Source organism: Morone saxatilis, unplaced genomic scaffold (genome assembly GCF_004916995.1).
Source record: "Morone saxatilis isolate NCDOM2014 unplaced genomic scaffold, NCSU_SB_2.0 Contig8, whole genome shotgun sequence".
In the NCBI taxonomy this organism is placed as follows: domain Eukaryota; kingdom Metazoa; phylum Chordata; class Actinopteri; family Moronidae; genus Morone; species Morone saxatilis.
The window spans coordinates 16,929,854-16,945,581 of NW_023340257.1; the positions used below are offsets into that span (position 1 = coordinate 16,929,854).

General features: G+C 41.2%; 2 protein-coding genes across 4 annotated transcripts in view; one reads left to right on the forward strand and one right to left on the reverse strand.

The window, feature by feature from the left end:
- nmd3 (NMD3 ribosome export adaptor) overlaps window positions 1-8,777 on the reverse strand; it is an 11,528-nt gene extending 2,751 nt beyond the window's left edge. The window contains exons 1-11 of one of the 3 annotated variants that reach the window (XM_035680519.1): window positions 8,647-8,777; window positions 8,178-8,270; window positions 7,340-7,474; window positions 7,106-7,202; window positions 6,630-6,710; window positions 5,971-6,099; window positions 4,812-4,902; window positions 4,009-4,087; window positions 3,019-3,115; window positions 2,133-2,250; window positions 20-165 (exon numbers count right to left, since the gene is read on the reverse strand). In XM_035680519.1, coding sequence (XP_035536412.1) covers window positions 20-165; window positions 2,133-2,250; window positions 3,019-3,115; window positions 4,009-4,087; window positions 4,812-4,902; window positions 5,971-6,099; window positions 6,630-6,710; window positions 7,106-7,202; window positions 7,340-7,474; window positions 8,178-8,221 — 1,017 coding nt within the window. In that variant the 5' untranslated portion in view covers window positions 8,222-8,270; window positions 8,647-8,777. Of the gene's footprint in view, window positions 1-19; window positions 166-2,132; window positions 2,251-3,018; window positions 3,116-4,008; window positions 4,088-4,811; window positions 4,903-5,970; window positions 6,100-6,629; window positions 6,711-7,105; window positions 7,203-7,339; window positions 7,475-8,177; window positions 8,271-8,620 lie in introns of all 3 variants that reach the window. The other 2 variants (XM_035680520.1, XM_035680521.1) reach the window with 2 other exon arrangements.
- A 2,705-nt stretch (window positions 8,778-11,482) lies between these two features.
- Window positions 11,483-15,728, forward strand: part of ppm1lb (protein phosphatase, Mg2+/Mn2+ dependent, 1Lb) — a 42,096-nt gene continuing 37,850 nt past the window's right edge. Inside the window, exon 1 of the mRNA XM_035680467.1 lies at window positions 11,483-11,704. Within this exon, the coding sequence (XP_035536360.1) occupies window positions 11,483-11,704 (222 nt within the window). The remainder of the gene's footprint in view (window positions 11,705-15,728) is intronic.

The window sequence follows — 15,728 nt, forward strand, 5'->3', positions numbered from 1 at the left end:
CACACACACACACACTCACCTTATTGGACCTCATGCCGGCTCCAGCACCCAGCTTCTGCTCTCTGATGACGTCAGTGTCCATAACGATGAACTCCTCCAGTTGCCGTGGGTTACAGAGACTGTTGAAGGGGTTACGCCAGTATGTGTTCCCATCCACCTCAGCAACTAGTGTGTTAGAGATTATTTATGCATTTATTAGTGACATTTCTCCTCTGACAAGACTAGTCATTGGAGCTGACAGCAAAAAACATGAGCACCAATTATATAGTACTTTGTCATTTTTACTTGGCAGTTAAACTTGAAAAATGAGACATCCACTAACACAAATAACATTTCAAGAAGTCTTGATGTTTGTTTAATATTTCTGACAACTCAAACTTCAACATATTCTAAATTCCTGTACGTCAAAGGAATATAAATCTGATTTCTCTGTCAGTGTTTTTCCATCTGCACATATTCCAAATAAAGCAGACAGAACAATAGGTTTCTGTCAAAAGTGCAAGGAAACTGAACACAAGCAGACAAACAGCAACACAAATATTTTTAATGCTGGAGGTAATTGCCTAAACCAAATCTGCCCAACAGAGCTCTGCCTCGAGGCGGTTTCTGCTGTTCAGCCTGCTGAAAAACTTTGTGCAACAAAAATAGCCTGCTCTTTGAAGAGTAATTAAAAACGTATGTGCCGCTTCCAAAATGTCAGAATTCTGTTGAAGCGTCTCAGCCTCTCACATACTGAACTGAAACACATCATCACTAATTGTCACCATACTCTTTTTGATTATAAATCCTTTCAAATAAGACGACTTTGCTGTGACAGCATTTATAATGCAAACTAAAAGTATGTTCTTTTTTTAAAAACTTTTGTGAGTGTGTCTTGTGCTGTGTCGTGACTGGAAGCAGAGGGAAGCTGTTGAGTTAAAACAGCTGTGATGAACATGTGGCAAGCAGACTGGGGTCAGATTAGTGCAGCACTGAAGGGTTTCACCCAAGCATTGAATCTCCATGGTAATAGAGAGGAATGCTTTTAAGCTTTTTTTAAAATTATAATATTTAAAAAAAAACACAAACGCATAAAAATTCAAAACTTGTAGCTGTGATTACAACATTCTAAAATAAAACTAAAAAATACACCTCAACTGCAATGAAGTTTAGAGGTCAAACCAATAGTCCATTAGGCAATCAGCAGAAGATTAATGGGCAACTATTAAGATAATCATTTAAATGTTCAAGTATTTTATCAGGCAAAAATATAAAGAAAAAATGTTTGGATTTGCAGCATTTGTCTAATGAAGTCATCCATCCATTTTCTACAACCGCTTTTCCTTTGCAGGGTCGCAAGGGCTGGAGCCCATTGCAGCTTATATCGGGCAAGAGGTGGGTTACAACCTGGACAGGTCACCAGTTCATCATAGGGCTGACACAGAGACAAGTAATCATTCACATACACGCCCCAATGAAGCCAGTAGTCTAATTTATAATCTCCACGGCAATGCCTTCAAATTCGATTTACAATGATTTAAAACAGAGAAAAGCACCAGATACTCACATGCAAGGAGCTGGAACCAAATAATGTCTTGGCTTTTTAAATTGATGAATTTAAATTTCATTTATTATTATTATTTATTTCTATCCATCTTTTTCACTCAAATGCTGCTGTGACAAGTGAATTTCCCCAATGTGGGATTAATATAGTTATCCATCTATCTTTTTTTAATAAAATAAATGATCAAATATCAGAATACAATTTTCATTCCAATTGATTCAGTATTAGTCCAATTAAATTTTTCTAATTAAGATTTTGTTTACTACAAGCAACAATGAGACGAGTTTATAAGAATGCCTGCCCCCCCTTCAGTGTGTTCAAACATTTGGCGCTGAGCTCAATCTTGGGCTAAATTCCGCATTATTAGAGAGCATGAAAAGCTTTGCCTATAGACCGATGCCTGCACATAGAGCTCACATTACCGAATTAATGTGTGTAGTGATTCAAGCTGCAACTCAGCTGACGACAACCAGAAACACCATACGGCAGCTATATTTAACCACAACAGGGTATGTTGTAGTTAAATTGGTCTGTGGTGTCAGTTGGACCTGTTAAAACTCAGCAGGACTGAGGCAGTAGAGATACTCACTTTGCAGGGTGTTGGGATCGATGAGGTGGATGGTGCTGGTGACACGGACACACACACACACTTGACCCATGTTGCCCAGGCTCTGCGCCAGCCGTGGTGAAAGGCACACTACGTTGTCCTGGAAACCAGACAAAACCACACAGCCTGGGGTCAAACTGGGGTCGAAGGGAAAGTAAAAAGACTTTGGACTTGACAAGTTCTCAGTGTGTCCGAATGCTTGTTTCCCAAAATAAAGCCCTTGTTATCCTACAGCTGAGATAGACTGTCTGGATTAAAACGTTCTACTTACTACTCTAAAAATAAAATGGCAGCTAAAACTTGGAACCTAATCTAAGTTTGAACACAATAATCAAATTGAGCTGTTGATGCCAAAACAAACAAAAGCACTATTCAGATTCCTGTTTGCATTTATTAAAAATACCCTGTATGACCCCTATTATTCAAACATGCAATGAAAATACACCCAAATGTATTTGTTGCCATTTCTAAGTGAAGAACTAAAAGCTAAATGTCAAATGGGATTAAGCAACTATTGAAAATGATGAATACACACCTGTCAACACTCTAAACCCCCAACCTTAGTTTTAGTGTTAAAGTATATTTAATTTACCATTCCCTGCAGCTATCAAAAAAACAAAATATAATGTGAAAGATTCTTGGCCAGCCTCAGGTTCCCATCTGCATATCAGCATATCAGCAGATCATAAGACAGCTTTCCAACACATTTTTTACTAAACTAACAAAGTTATGGCTTCAGAGGCTATGTGTAAAGAAATATGACAGCTCTGATTTGTTTGAGGCGAGGAGCAAATAGGGGTGTCTCTCAGCTCAGTGAACTCAAAAATCGAACTAGAAATTAAAAATAATAAAACACATTGCTGTATACCTTGCAGACGGGTACAATCTCCATAGAGAAGGTGCTCTTATAGTTGTACGTGTTTGAATGGATGTCGTGAGAGATCAGGCGCTGGGATGTCTTTGACCTTTAAAATGGAAAAGAAAATGTATATTATTATTATCGCTGACATCATTCAGAGACAAAGCACAGAGTTTACACTGTCCCAGACAAAACCATAATAAAAAGGGCCAACAAGATGTTCAGCACACAGACACACACACGCCGCTGCCGACCTGTCGCGCGACAACTTGACGTCACGGGAGCGCCGTAACTCTATTCTATACTTGTGTTGTGAGTGTCGCGTACACTGTTGCAGTTCTTCTGCCTGAACATTGAGGTGCGCAATCTGAGCAAAGGCTACGACTTTGCTTATTTCTTACGCACTAGAAGAAGAAAAAGGTAAAGCAATGGCGGCCTGCTTTTTCTTTTTTTTGAAATCGGTTGCGGAGGTTCTTCCAAATTTCGGCATATGGCCCTCCTCTTCTGAACAATCCACTCTGTGTTTTTCATTGAGAATGATCGTACAGATGCATGTAGAGGCGCACCTTGCTCGGAAGAGTTCCGGTTTCCGTTTGCGCTCAGCTGGAAAAAAAAAAAAGAATGGTGCGCGAGCAGGCCAGTGAGATCTACGTCATTTTGACGTCAGTGTCGCGCGACAGGTCTCAAACGGCAAGCATACTTGGGCCTTGACACATCTTAACTGTTGAAGGTCATGTCAACATACTGTCTTCTACAGCCATTCTTTCTGCAGATTACAACATACACAGTGATAGAAGCACACATTTGCATTTGTTTACTAGGGCAAATTATTCTTGTGTGACATTGACACATTTTCTCATAACCTTCTGGATTGTTGGATGAAAACAACCACTGAAAATAAGCGGTCATAATCAGTTAAATAAAAAGGGGAAAGTTGTTCTACTAGTGAGTCTCATCAGGACGATGATTTCATTAGGCACAGTGTGAGGCGATGCTCACCTGCAGGGCACAGTGCACTGGAGGAAGTCGACCATCTTCTGTGCGTGCTGCTTGGAGCCATAGTAGAAATCGATCCCGTCTGAGAGAGAAGAGTAACACCATCAAACCCTCCACCAATAAATTCATCACAGACGCGCTTCACGGGTCATCACCATTGCAGAAGACATATGCATGCAAACAACACACACACACACACGAGAGCAGATGAAGATGGGAGAAAATATGGCGGCCACATGTTGTAACCTTCGTAAAGCTTTTAAGTCCTGCCGAGATGTGGAGATGATTTAAATTACACATCTCAGCCAAAACTCCTCTTCACAGTCCTGTCCAAGAGCACAGAGAGCCGCTGCTGAGCTGTCCCTCATTGCACAGCATGTGTGCCTGAGAGTGTGGATGCCTGTGTGTGTGATGTAACAGTTAGCATCTCTAAATAGGGTATAAATCAAGCTTGCATTGCAGGAATCTGGAGTGGAATGCCTGCTCTGATTACAGCACACTGATTAGATGCCCAACGCATGCCCCACTGAGGCCCACACGAGGACAGCTGTATGTACTGATTGGCGCCAGTGATAAGCATGCATGGCTTGTTGTCTAGTACAGGAAGAGGTAATTAACACTTGACACCTCATTATGTTCTGCGAGAGTTCTAATCCACATTAGTTACGCTGGTGAGGAATGACAAGTTTCCCGCTTTTCAGTGTAATTCGGTTAGAGGGTGTAAGGAAGATAGCAGGCCCCTCCCTTCAAAGATATCTATACTAGCATACATGGAAACATTTTATATAAAAAGGAAATTAACCTACCATGGATTTCTTTGATGTTGAGGGCATTCTGGTGGAGTTTATGCTTGAGGATCAGCTGCTCTAGATAGTAGAATGTCTTTTTATGAACGGTCTGTAAGAAAATAGATTTTTGTATCATGATCATACAGAACTTCATACATATATCTCCTTTTACTCTACAACTGGACTGAACTTGCCTGTTTCTAAGCAATCATCTAATCTCCATTGGCTACCATCTGTGTAGCACTGCAGCTATGCTCGGTTTACCTCCACACATCAGTGATAAAAAGGAAAAAGTGCAACCCTGGGATTTAGTGTTGTATTTCCTGCCAAATACATAGAGCTCCAATTTTGTTTTACATAAAACCTACAGAGACAAGTTCAGGTTTTAACATGCAGTTGCTAAAATAACACAAAATAACTGGAATGTGAAAAGAAAGCGTACACCGAGTAAACAAATGGAAAAATGAAAGGAATCAAACTAAGGTAGGATTGTATTGTGGCCTCTAGTGGTATAGCTGCAGACTGCAACTCCCTCGCTTCACCCTCTCCTTGCAAGTACAGAGGAAAAACTATCTTAGCCCCACCCTAAAGCATATCCTGCTATTCTCGGTTTTACTCTAAATGGGACCATGATTTACTAAATGAACATTGGGCTGTATGGAAGAAGACTTAAAACTAGCAAATGAGACCATAAACTCATTCATTCATCAGTGTTATTGCAGCCAATGAGGCTGCCCCCTGTGGCCATTTCATAGAATGCAGGTTTAAGACACTATACATTACATATTATTCATGTTTCAACTTACCAATACATACTTTCTAAAATTAAGCATAAAGCATGTATGCAAAATATATCTAAAATATTATTAAATGGTTGAATATGCATAACACTATTAGATTAGTATTTGTAACATTTGCTTTGTCTGTAGACAAACAGAACATCTATAGAGTATAAGTAAGAATTCATAAACATATCCTAATTAGGACGTTTTTTGTGCCTAAACCTAACCAAACTTCTATTGGTGAAACAGAACTGTTGAATCTCAACTAATAAGCTTGCCTATTCCCATAAGGAAATGCCTGAAAATGTGAGTTCAGGTAAAATAAAACAACAGATAACTAAATGAGAATAAAACAGTTTATTCATAGGTTATTTGATTAAAGCACAGACTCCTACCTTCTGCCTAACTTGAACCACGGCCTTCCAGAAGTCCTTGGCTTCCACACGGTGGCAGTCGTCACACATCTGGTACTGGATGACAAACTCGACCACAAACACCTGCTGTAAGATAGCGCCATTCATCACCTGGAGATGCAAAGACAGCAACAAGTTACACCATATGCTCTAACTGCAGGACAAAACAGCAACAAAAACTCTGAACTCACAGTCATGCACTGTGAGAAAAAAATAAATAACCCTCCATCGGCACAAACAAAAGAGGTGGCCTTGAGAAACACAGGGCTCAGGTTCTCACTAAAGGTCAAGGAGATGAGATGACAGCCGCTGGCAAACCTCACTTCTCTCAAACACACAGAACTCATTCAAGAACAGACGACTCTCTTTTAAGTTAATCTTGAAGTCTGTTCCATATATGATTATCTCAATGTCATTTAATGGTATTTTGATGCGTGTGTTACACTTTGACATTATTATTTTAACATGTTAAACAAAAAGCTTGAGTTTAAAACATAAACTGTGCTCACTGCCAATTACTACCTGAAACAATAACCCAGATAACCTTTAGATAAAAAATAAAAAAACATCGCCCATCTGAAGGTCCCTAATCTCCCTCCCCCCCCCCATTACTTTGAATGTCACTCTCCCACACTTCTTACCTCTTTCTGGATGGTCACTTTCATCTTAATCCGTTTGGAGTGTGGCTCTGTCCACAGGAAGCCGGCATCAATGAGACGCACCTGTGAAGAGAGAGGTGTTGTTGAATCCATGAAGTAGCATGAGACGCGACCGCATTTTCACGCAAGTATTGTAGTGAACATGGCACACATTATCATGACAAAACAGATATATTGGGTGGACACATTATTATGGTAATGTGATTAATTAATTTATGAAATTCAAAATAACAACAACTGACGAGGTATTCTTTTTGAAAATAAAATAAGAATATAATAAAAAATAATTAGGCACAATAACAAGATGCTACTGAAACAAGCAGTTTAACATCAAAATCTAAATCATATCATCCAAGTTTAGGAGGCGACATGCTGGATTTTATTGTACATTGTTTGTTTTGTGTCTGAGTGTAAATATGCTATTGTCTTTTGTTTAGTTCAGTGTGAATCACACTTACTTTGGTCATAGAGCTCTTGATTTTTTTCAGGCAAAGGGCCAGCAGTTCCCTGGACTCCAGGGCACACTGCACCCAGGAGGCTGGAGGCTGCAAGTACCTGCATGAGAGATAAGATACACATTCAACTTTCCCCAACAGAATTTACCTGTGAATGTTTTCGGGAGGGAAACAATGATGCGATCTGTCTACCACACTGTAAGATAAACATATGATTGCTTTGTGCATGTAACAAACCTTTCGCACTGCTTGCAGAAGTGCACTGTGACTTGCTTGGGGATTCCCTCTGAGATGTCTACCTGAGTACGCAGGCAGGCCACACACATGTTGGCTGGGTTGGGAGGAATGGGGACGCCACAGGTACAGCACAGGCTAGGGAGGAGAATCAGAAATACTTTATTCATCCCCGGGTGGAATTTTGTTTGTTACAGTTGTTCTACTGATATATATAATAAAAAGTACTTAGTAAAGGTTGCTCTCAGCGGCTTTGTGAAAAGAGCTTCAGAGGAAACACTTAACTATGAAAATGGACTAGGAAGTCCTAATGAAAAGATAACATATTTTGTGAAAACAGCTCATGGTTTAGTGCCATATTGTGTATTTTTGCATTTTCCAATACTCCGTTCTTTCAACTGTATTACAAGGATGTGATATGCAACCTTGAAAAACAAAGATCACCTGCAAATGTATACTATGACAGATTACCAGATGTCCAGTTTATCCAAATTGATTAATATTCTGTACTGACACAATCTGCCACTACAGAGGAAGGGGAGTTTACTTTAATACATCTGTCAATAAAGCAAAGTTGTGATAAACATTTCTCATTGTGAACATTTTGATTTAGCAAACACGGGCAACACTAATATCTTAAATGAATAAATAATGCCATTTAGGTGCTCCGTCAGGGCCCATTGTGAGTGCTGGCTTATTGGTGTGGTACACTTCAACAGAGCAATGAATGATAATACTTACAGACATGTTTTTGATCATGAGAAAGGTCTCTAGTGAATCAGGACTCACACAATACTACATATTTAAAGACATAAGTTTGTTTAAGTTGTTTTTCACTCACATGTTCCCCTGGCTGCTTGTGGCTGGAGCTTGCATGTACTCCATCCTCGTCAACCTAACAGGTCAGTGGATCTCAGTGGATCTCCAACGAGGTCTGAGGAGAGAAACATGACAGATTTGAACATGTAACTGGCCTTGTCCACAGCTAAAGCACAGCTCTGACAGTAGCACGACTGCTGACACAGGTAAATATGATAATGTGGTCTCCTTGTTATGTGCACTTATTATCAGACTGCTAGGTGATAGAAACCCTGCAGTACATGCTCTGTCGTTAACGCTGCTGGCTGATGCTGCACACTCACTACCAGACAGTTAGCATTACAGGCTACATCGCCGGTTTTTAAGAGTGATTCTACCGGATATCCGCAGAGAAACAAACACACGGTGTCAACCAGAAGTAATCGATAACTGCGGCCGGTACAGAGGAGCGGGGACAACACGTACTGACGTTATTTCGACGGGAAACCCACCACACACCGTGAAGTGAAGCTCTCCACGTTTTCACCACCGAGGAGCGAGGGAGGCTGGGTGACGTCATGCGGGACTCGAGGACCCCGGGCCTGTCTTTGTCTGCCTGAATAAATGTCCTTCAGAAATTAAATAAAGAGGCGAACAAAAGTCTAGTTAAAAATATTACTGGCTTTAAATCCGTGTATTAGCTAACCCGCAGTACAAAGAAGTAAAAAAAAAAAGGGAGGACTATTTTTATTATGTTCTATTTAGATATGAAATTCTGCCCTGCCACTGACAGCTGTAATATAATATGGATATACAATATACAATATGTATTAGGCTAAAGGTCAGCAAAGTGAATGAATAACTTATATAAAAAAAATATATTTTTTGAGAAATGTATACCGATATCAGATCTTGACTTGGACAGAAAAGAAATAGTAGGATTCCATATATGCATGTAGCCTTTCTATTTATTTCGTTTTTTATTAAACTCACTGTAAATAATTTCAGCAGTAATATTATAGCAAGGACAGTCTAGCATTTATTTGTATGAATTAAGTATATTTGCTTCAGGACTGTTTGAATTTTTATGACCCGCTCACAATTCAAATTACAGACCTGTTAACCTCAACATTCATAAACAACACCTGCATGCAGAATTGCATTTATTTCCCCTCTAACCATGGCCAGAGCAATTTACTTGGGGGGGGCTGGGGCCAAAATGAACTGCTATTAACCCCCCTGTTCCTCTCACTCTGTGCAACAGATAGTACTCCTATGCTGAAATATGACAGGACAACACACACTTTGATAACACACAGTTTGTAGTGTTTTGGAATATGCACCATGTATGCACAAAGCCAGCCTAAATAATGAGGGTCTTAACACTGGATTTTTACACAAGGACCCTCCTCAAGACATGGTCGCGAGATCAAGTAATAATTCACCCCCCAATCAAAAATCTATTGCCACCAGGGGCTTGTGGGGCCCTTGTGTGCCTGGGGTCCCTGGGCAGTTCCTAATCCAGTTGATCCACTTTATGAGTCTGATTTTGTCAGTTGTTAGTGAAATTAACAAAGTTAGGCCCCACGTGTTTTAACATCTATATAATTAATCAATCTACGGTCTTTGTGAACACCTGTGGGGCGATAGCTCTCTGGACGCCTTCACGTGCTGTCGGAAATATCTAAATTCAAAACGAGCGAACATTAACAATCATACTTTAAGTGAGCTAGTAAATTAACAATGACAGGAACTCTGGGAATACTTTCGCTACCAAGATGTGACTATTAATGAACAGTGTGCGTGAAAGCTGTGCTGAAAATGGTAAATGTGTTATGGTCGTTTTATGGTCTTTTTACTTAAATATTGTTTTACTCAGGTTAAAATGTTGTTGCAGTCACAGAGCCAATAAAGGTTGAGCTGTTTAGTGCTCTTGTAGAACTAACATGGATACTAACTGAATTCAATTCAATTTAGTTGGGGAATTTAGATATTTTTAGGTCAGTTCAAGAGCTATGGCAAATTAATCTACAATATGTAAAGATGCTGGAAGTCTATTTTCACTGCTTCAGCTATGTTATTGTAACAGCCAGTCATCGTTGTGGGAAGTGTTGGGTGATAATTCAGTATTATCATTTTATCAAATTTCAATGAAATCATATACTGATGATATGATCTTATCATTCAATAACTGTATTCTATCTCTGTTTTCTTGATTTAACCCTAATTGTATTCCATTTTAATTAGGCTTTAATTGCATAAATGGTGTGCTAAATTTGTGATGCACAAACGATAATTAATAACCTCGAATCATATCGCAATACCCAAATGTCATGTTTTCACCATATTTCACTTTTTAATCAAACGCCCCAAGGTTTATTCTGCGGTCAGCAACTCGCTCCTTATTACGAGCTGCACCTGAAGGCAGCAGCACTCAGTCAGGCAGCGGCGGAGAGTCGCAGGCAGTGTGGCAGCTGGGAATGTGAGGGTTTCCAACACAGACTGCTATTTTCAGGGGACTGGGAACAGTAGCGGGGCTGGCCAGGGAGAGACTCAGCCCACAAGCTCCACTCTAGCCAACAACACTGGCTCACATTTGAAGTCGAAACAGGAGGAGGAGGAGGAGGAAGGGAGGAAGAGGAGTGGTGGGTTGGGGTGGGTGGGGGTTGCGACCTGCGCTTTTCTCTCCGGGGAGTCGGGTGTCTTTCTCGGTCCGCGTCGGATGGTCAAAGGACAGCCCTTGGTGGCTCACTGCGGGGCCTGACGAACCGGGGATGAGAAGCGGTTGAACAGCTGGAGAAAAACGTGTTTGCCTACATCTCTCCCGCCTCGGGTTGTATGTATGTAATGTTTTGTATGTAATGATGTATACGTACGCGTACCTCCTTGTCTGGTTGAGTCCGGTTAAAAAAATGCAGTGAAACCCTGTTTTTTTTTTTTTTTTTAGTGGTTTTAAGTGGTTTATGTGTGTGCGGGTGTGAATACGCTCGGGGTAAGCGCTCCCTGGTTTCGCCGGGCTGCAAAGGCGGTTCACGCAAGACGGATGGAGTGAGAATCGGTGCGGCGGGCGCGGACCGGACACACACACTAGCGCGATTCCCTGCGTGTAGAGATGAAAGTAGAGAGGTGATGGGAAGGGATCAGATGGACGGCGTGCGTGGTCGGGTCGGTGGTTAGGCCACCCCAATTTGGATCATTGCGTTATTTTTGGCTAGGACCGGGACTTGTTCCTGCTGTGGTATCAGCCTGGGCTCTGTGGAGTTATTCTGTGCCACACGGACGAAGTGGAAGACCTATCGTCAAGTCCAGCGATTGCGGTCAAGATGTCAAGGGGGAAAGTGGCCAGATATGCAGAACGGAGCGGGTTCGGCGGGGCCTGGGGACGTCTTTGGACGCGGATTTCTCAAGACCTGGGAGTTCAACGAGCAACGAACGTCCGGTGGTACTGCCATCCAAGCCGGCGAGACCGACAATGGGAGGACAGGGTTCGAGGGGTGGCTATGGGACAATCGGGGTCAACAAGAAGCCACCGTCTATATTTGGGTCTTTGGAGATGGCCATGGAGGAGAGGTGAGTGGCGCCTTTGTGGTGGAAGAGGGGGGGGGACAAAAAGGGGAGAGCAAGGTGTCTTTGGCATCCAGTCCATAGACTGTGTGTGGGTACCCAGGGGGCCCTAAACTGAGCTATAGGGGCTTTAAAGTCTCAGGTCAAGTGTGTTTTTGTATTTATATTTGTTTTCAACTCTGCTTTAAAGACACTTGTCTTAAATCCACAAGTGAAACAAAGTGGAGCAAGCCACAATTTAGATAAAAGTATCCTTCTTAGGACTGCAACTAACTATTGATTTGTTTTTAGACAGTTAGATCAATAAATTGCTTCGATAAATGTCAATTGCCCATCAGAAGTTACCAGTGTTACCACCTGCTTTCTTGTGAACCAGCTGCTCTTTTCAGAACCAACGTTTGTGTCAGCTGATGAATAAGTGATGTATCTAATTAATTTATTAGATTTGTGTGGATTTACATAAGATTTGTGTGTGGAAGTGAGGATGGCTGTGGACATTTGCAGGGCCGGCTCAACCTGCCAGGGGGCAAATTGAGCGGCCCCTCATTTGCTGTATGGTAATTTTATTAAACAGGAATTAATTCAGGTACAAAACTGAAATAATTAAGGTCTTTAAACTAAATGTTGATGCAAAGTCCCTCTTTAGGAAGGTCGGGTAATAAAACAGGACCCACTTTAAGGCTTTTATCATCTCAGCTGATGTGTGTTATTAGAGCATATTCCCATACAAGTTTTCAATTGAATTACAAACAAGCTGACACACAGCAAGACTGGAGCTATCGGGGCCACTCTAGGCAATCGGTCATTCACCTTTGTCCATTTGTCATCGAGTATTGGTGGATAAGTGGAGCAGGGGGCCCCCACTGTGCGTAGGAGCCCATAATTCCTTGCTACAGCCCTGTGCACGCATTCACCCACACTCACTCTGTTCTCTTCCAAATGGCAAGGCAACTGCATCTTGTCTATTTACAGCTTAAAATCATGCCAAAAATATCCATCTCTCATCTTTTTTTTTTGCCAAAACAACATTTTTTTTAGGACGCAGACAGCATAGGCCCTGTGGTCTAACGTGATTATAGCTGGAAGGAGGAGGACGAACTCAAATCGGTGTGCTTTAGAGGCAGCTAGCTGAGCTCAACACTATGAGAGCATAACGTGAAGTGGGTCATTAGATCACTGATTTGCTGGTTGCTGTCCACCCCCAAGTCAATACTTGTTGGCAGCTAAGAAATCTAATTTCTTTCTGCTTTCTTGGTGCTAACTAATGTTGTTGTTGTTGTTGTTGTTTGACACGAGCACATGAACGTGGCAGTGCGTTCAGAGTGAATAGCTTTGCAAAGCAATTCACAATGAGACCCTTTAAATAAGTTGTCAGCTATAGGGACAAAGAGCATTGGAGATGACGCCACAGTTAGACGGAAAGATGAAAACACTGATTTATCATGAAGTCATGGCGCGCTTGAACACTGGCATTGTTTCTTAGGATGTCAACCATGACCTCAGCCGACAGTATTGATGTGACAGAGCCACACGGGGAAAAAACACACAAACTGTAAGTGACAGTGTATCCCGTTTTCCTTCTGTCTCTAACCATCTTGTATTCTCTTACTTCAGCTTGTGCATTAAACATTACACATTTTTTGATCAGCCACTTCTGGTTGCTGAGGAACTCCGTGCTGTTCTGGGCCTGACAGCGACTTCGTCTTCATTCTGAATTTGACTGCTGTGGTCTGATTGAGGCCGAACGATAACATGCTAAAAATAGGCAGCCAAAGGCATAGAGGATAGCTGTTCTTTTAGGGGAAATTAAATTTTAGGCCGCGGTGCTGACTGCTGCAGCTTTTGACCAAAAGTGGTCATTGGATTGTTTTTCCCTGCGGCCTTCTTCCCCATGCTTCTTCCCTCTGTGGAGTTCCTTTTTTCGAGCCCGGTGACCTAACCTGTGAGCCCTGCTGCAGCTACCGTAACCACACATATGATTAAGAGATTAGGAGAAATAAATACTGAACAGGAGATATATATGTTTGTATATGTGACAGAAAGAGGAGAAAACGAGTGGGAGAGCATCAATGGTGAGAGTAAGAGCAAAAATGAGAAGGTTCAGATGTAGGCGAGAGGCTGTCTTATCGCTGCATGTCCATGGGCAACAATTTGGTCTTTTTTCATTCCCACGCCCTCTTTTGAAGTGTGTGAAATGGTTGCCAGACAGCAGCCTTCAGAAACAACTTCCTCTGTTTAGCGAATCTAGATTTTTCTTTCAGCCAGAGGGCATTGAATAATGCAGAGGGATGCTGTATGGCCCAGGGCAGCACCAGGAATACTGGCTGCCTCAGCTGGCTATTTAGCGAGGTGGCAGCCGATTCAATTTCTTTCCACACACACACTCGCTCATCTAAACCACATGCGCAGTCATTAAAGCAATGTTTGCACTTGTGTCAACATCTATCTGTCGTCCAGGACTTTGCATCAACATCAACAGGTCTCGGACACTGTTTACAAAGCCTGTAATGGACAGAAATGTAAAATTCATTTTCACTGGGGTGCGAGTGCACCAGCTAATTAGAGCAGAGATTCAACAAAAACATCAAGGAAATAGTAGTTGTTTCATCTCTAATTGGGTCTGCAACTGCAAAAAAAATATTTTTCATTATCGATTAATCTTCTGATTCATTTCTCAATACATCAAATAATAGATTTGTCTATAAAATGTTTTAATTGTCATAATTTCCTGACATTTTAAAACTGATTGTCCAAAACCCAAAGAGGAGACTAAGAAAAGCAGCGAATTCTCATATTTGAGAAAGTGAAAATAGATCATGTTGGCATCTTTAATTGCAATAAAAGAACTTTCCTTTTTGCTTTTGTGGTTTGAGAAAGCATTTGCTCTCTTCCGTGTAACAACCTCATACATAGCTGAGTTATTGTGAGTGCATGTAATGTCTTGTGAAAGAAAATAAAGTAAGTAAATGGAGCTTTTGAAAGCTGGGAATCATAGCACCTGGCGTAATCACACTATCATTATTTCTGACTGGCAAAGCAATTACACCGGTGAAAATGATGCAGGTAATAAATATTTTGTGCTCTGGGATGTATAAAGACACACACAATGCATCTTTAATGATAGACCTTAGGATAGGTAGTGTTTTAGACTTAGTTAGACCTTTTGGGAAATGTGCTTATTCGCTTTCTTGCCAAGAAATAGATGTGAAGATCAATATCATGCCTATGTCTGTGCATTATTCTGGAGTTGGAGCCAGGAGGTTATTAGCTTAGCTTAGCTTAGCTTATCTTAGCATCAAGACTGGAAACGGAGGAAACGGCAACAAAATCCTTACAAAAATCAAAACAATTTGTGGTTTTAGAAGAAGTTATGTGGTGTAATTAATTCTTAACATTTCTTAACAAACAGCAGTTTGTTCTGTGCAGCGTCTGATGGAATAATTCTGGGAAACCCGCTAGAAATGTGTCATTTTTGTGCACGGACAAGGTATACCATGTCAATTAGTAGGTGTTTTTTCTTCACAGGCTAGTTATTTCCCACTGTTTCTAGTGGTTATGCTAAACTAAACTAATCTCCACCTGGCTCTAGCTGCATACTAAACATGAGTGGTATCATCTTCTCATCTCTCTCTCTCTCTTCAAGAAAGCAAATAAGTGAATTTCCCAAAATGTCAAATTATACCTAACGCTGTCATTCTGCACTTGTACCATGGTTGGGGGGGGGGGGATTTGAATCCTGTGATCCCAGGATTTGATTCCAGCTTGTCGGAAGGTGGAAAGTTAAGAAATAAAACTGGATCCTTCAGTGTGTTCAACCCTGTCTACCACTGTACCGGAACCAATCAGTTTACTACCAGATAAATCATCAGTCAGTGTTGAATAACATCTGGAAATTTTTTTTTCTTTATCTCTCCGCACCACACACCCACTAACAGACACTAACGCAAATACAATTTTCAAAGTGTTAAAAATCGGTGTTTAATGTGAACATATCCATCGGCGGTCCCAGTCATATTAGATGTGGGCTCAG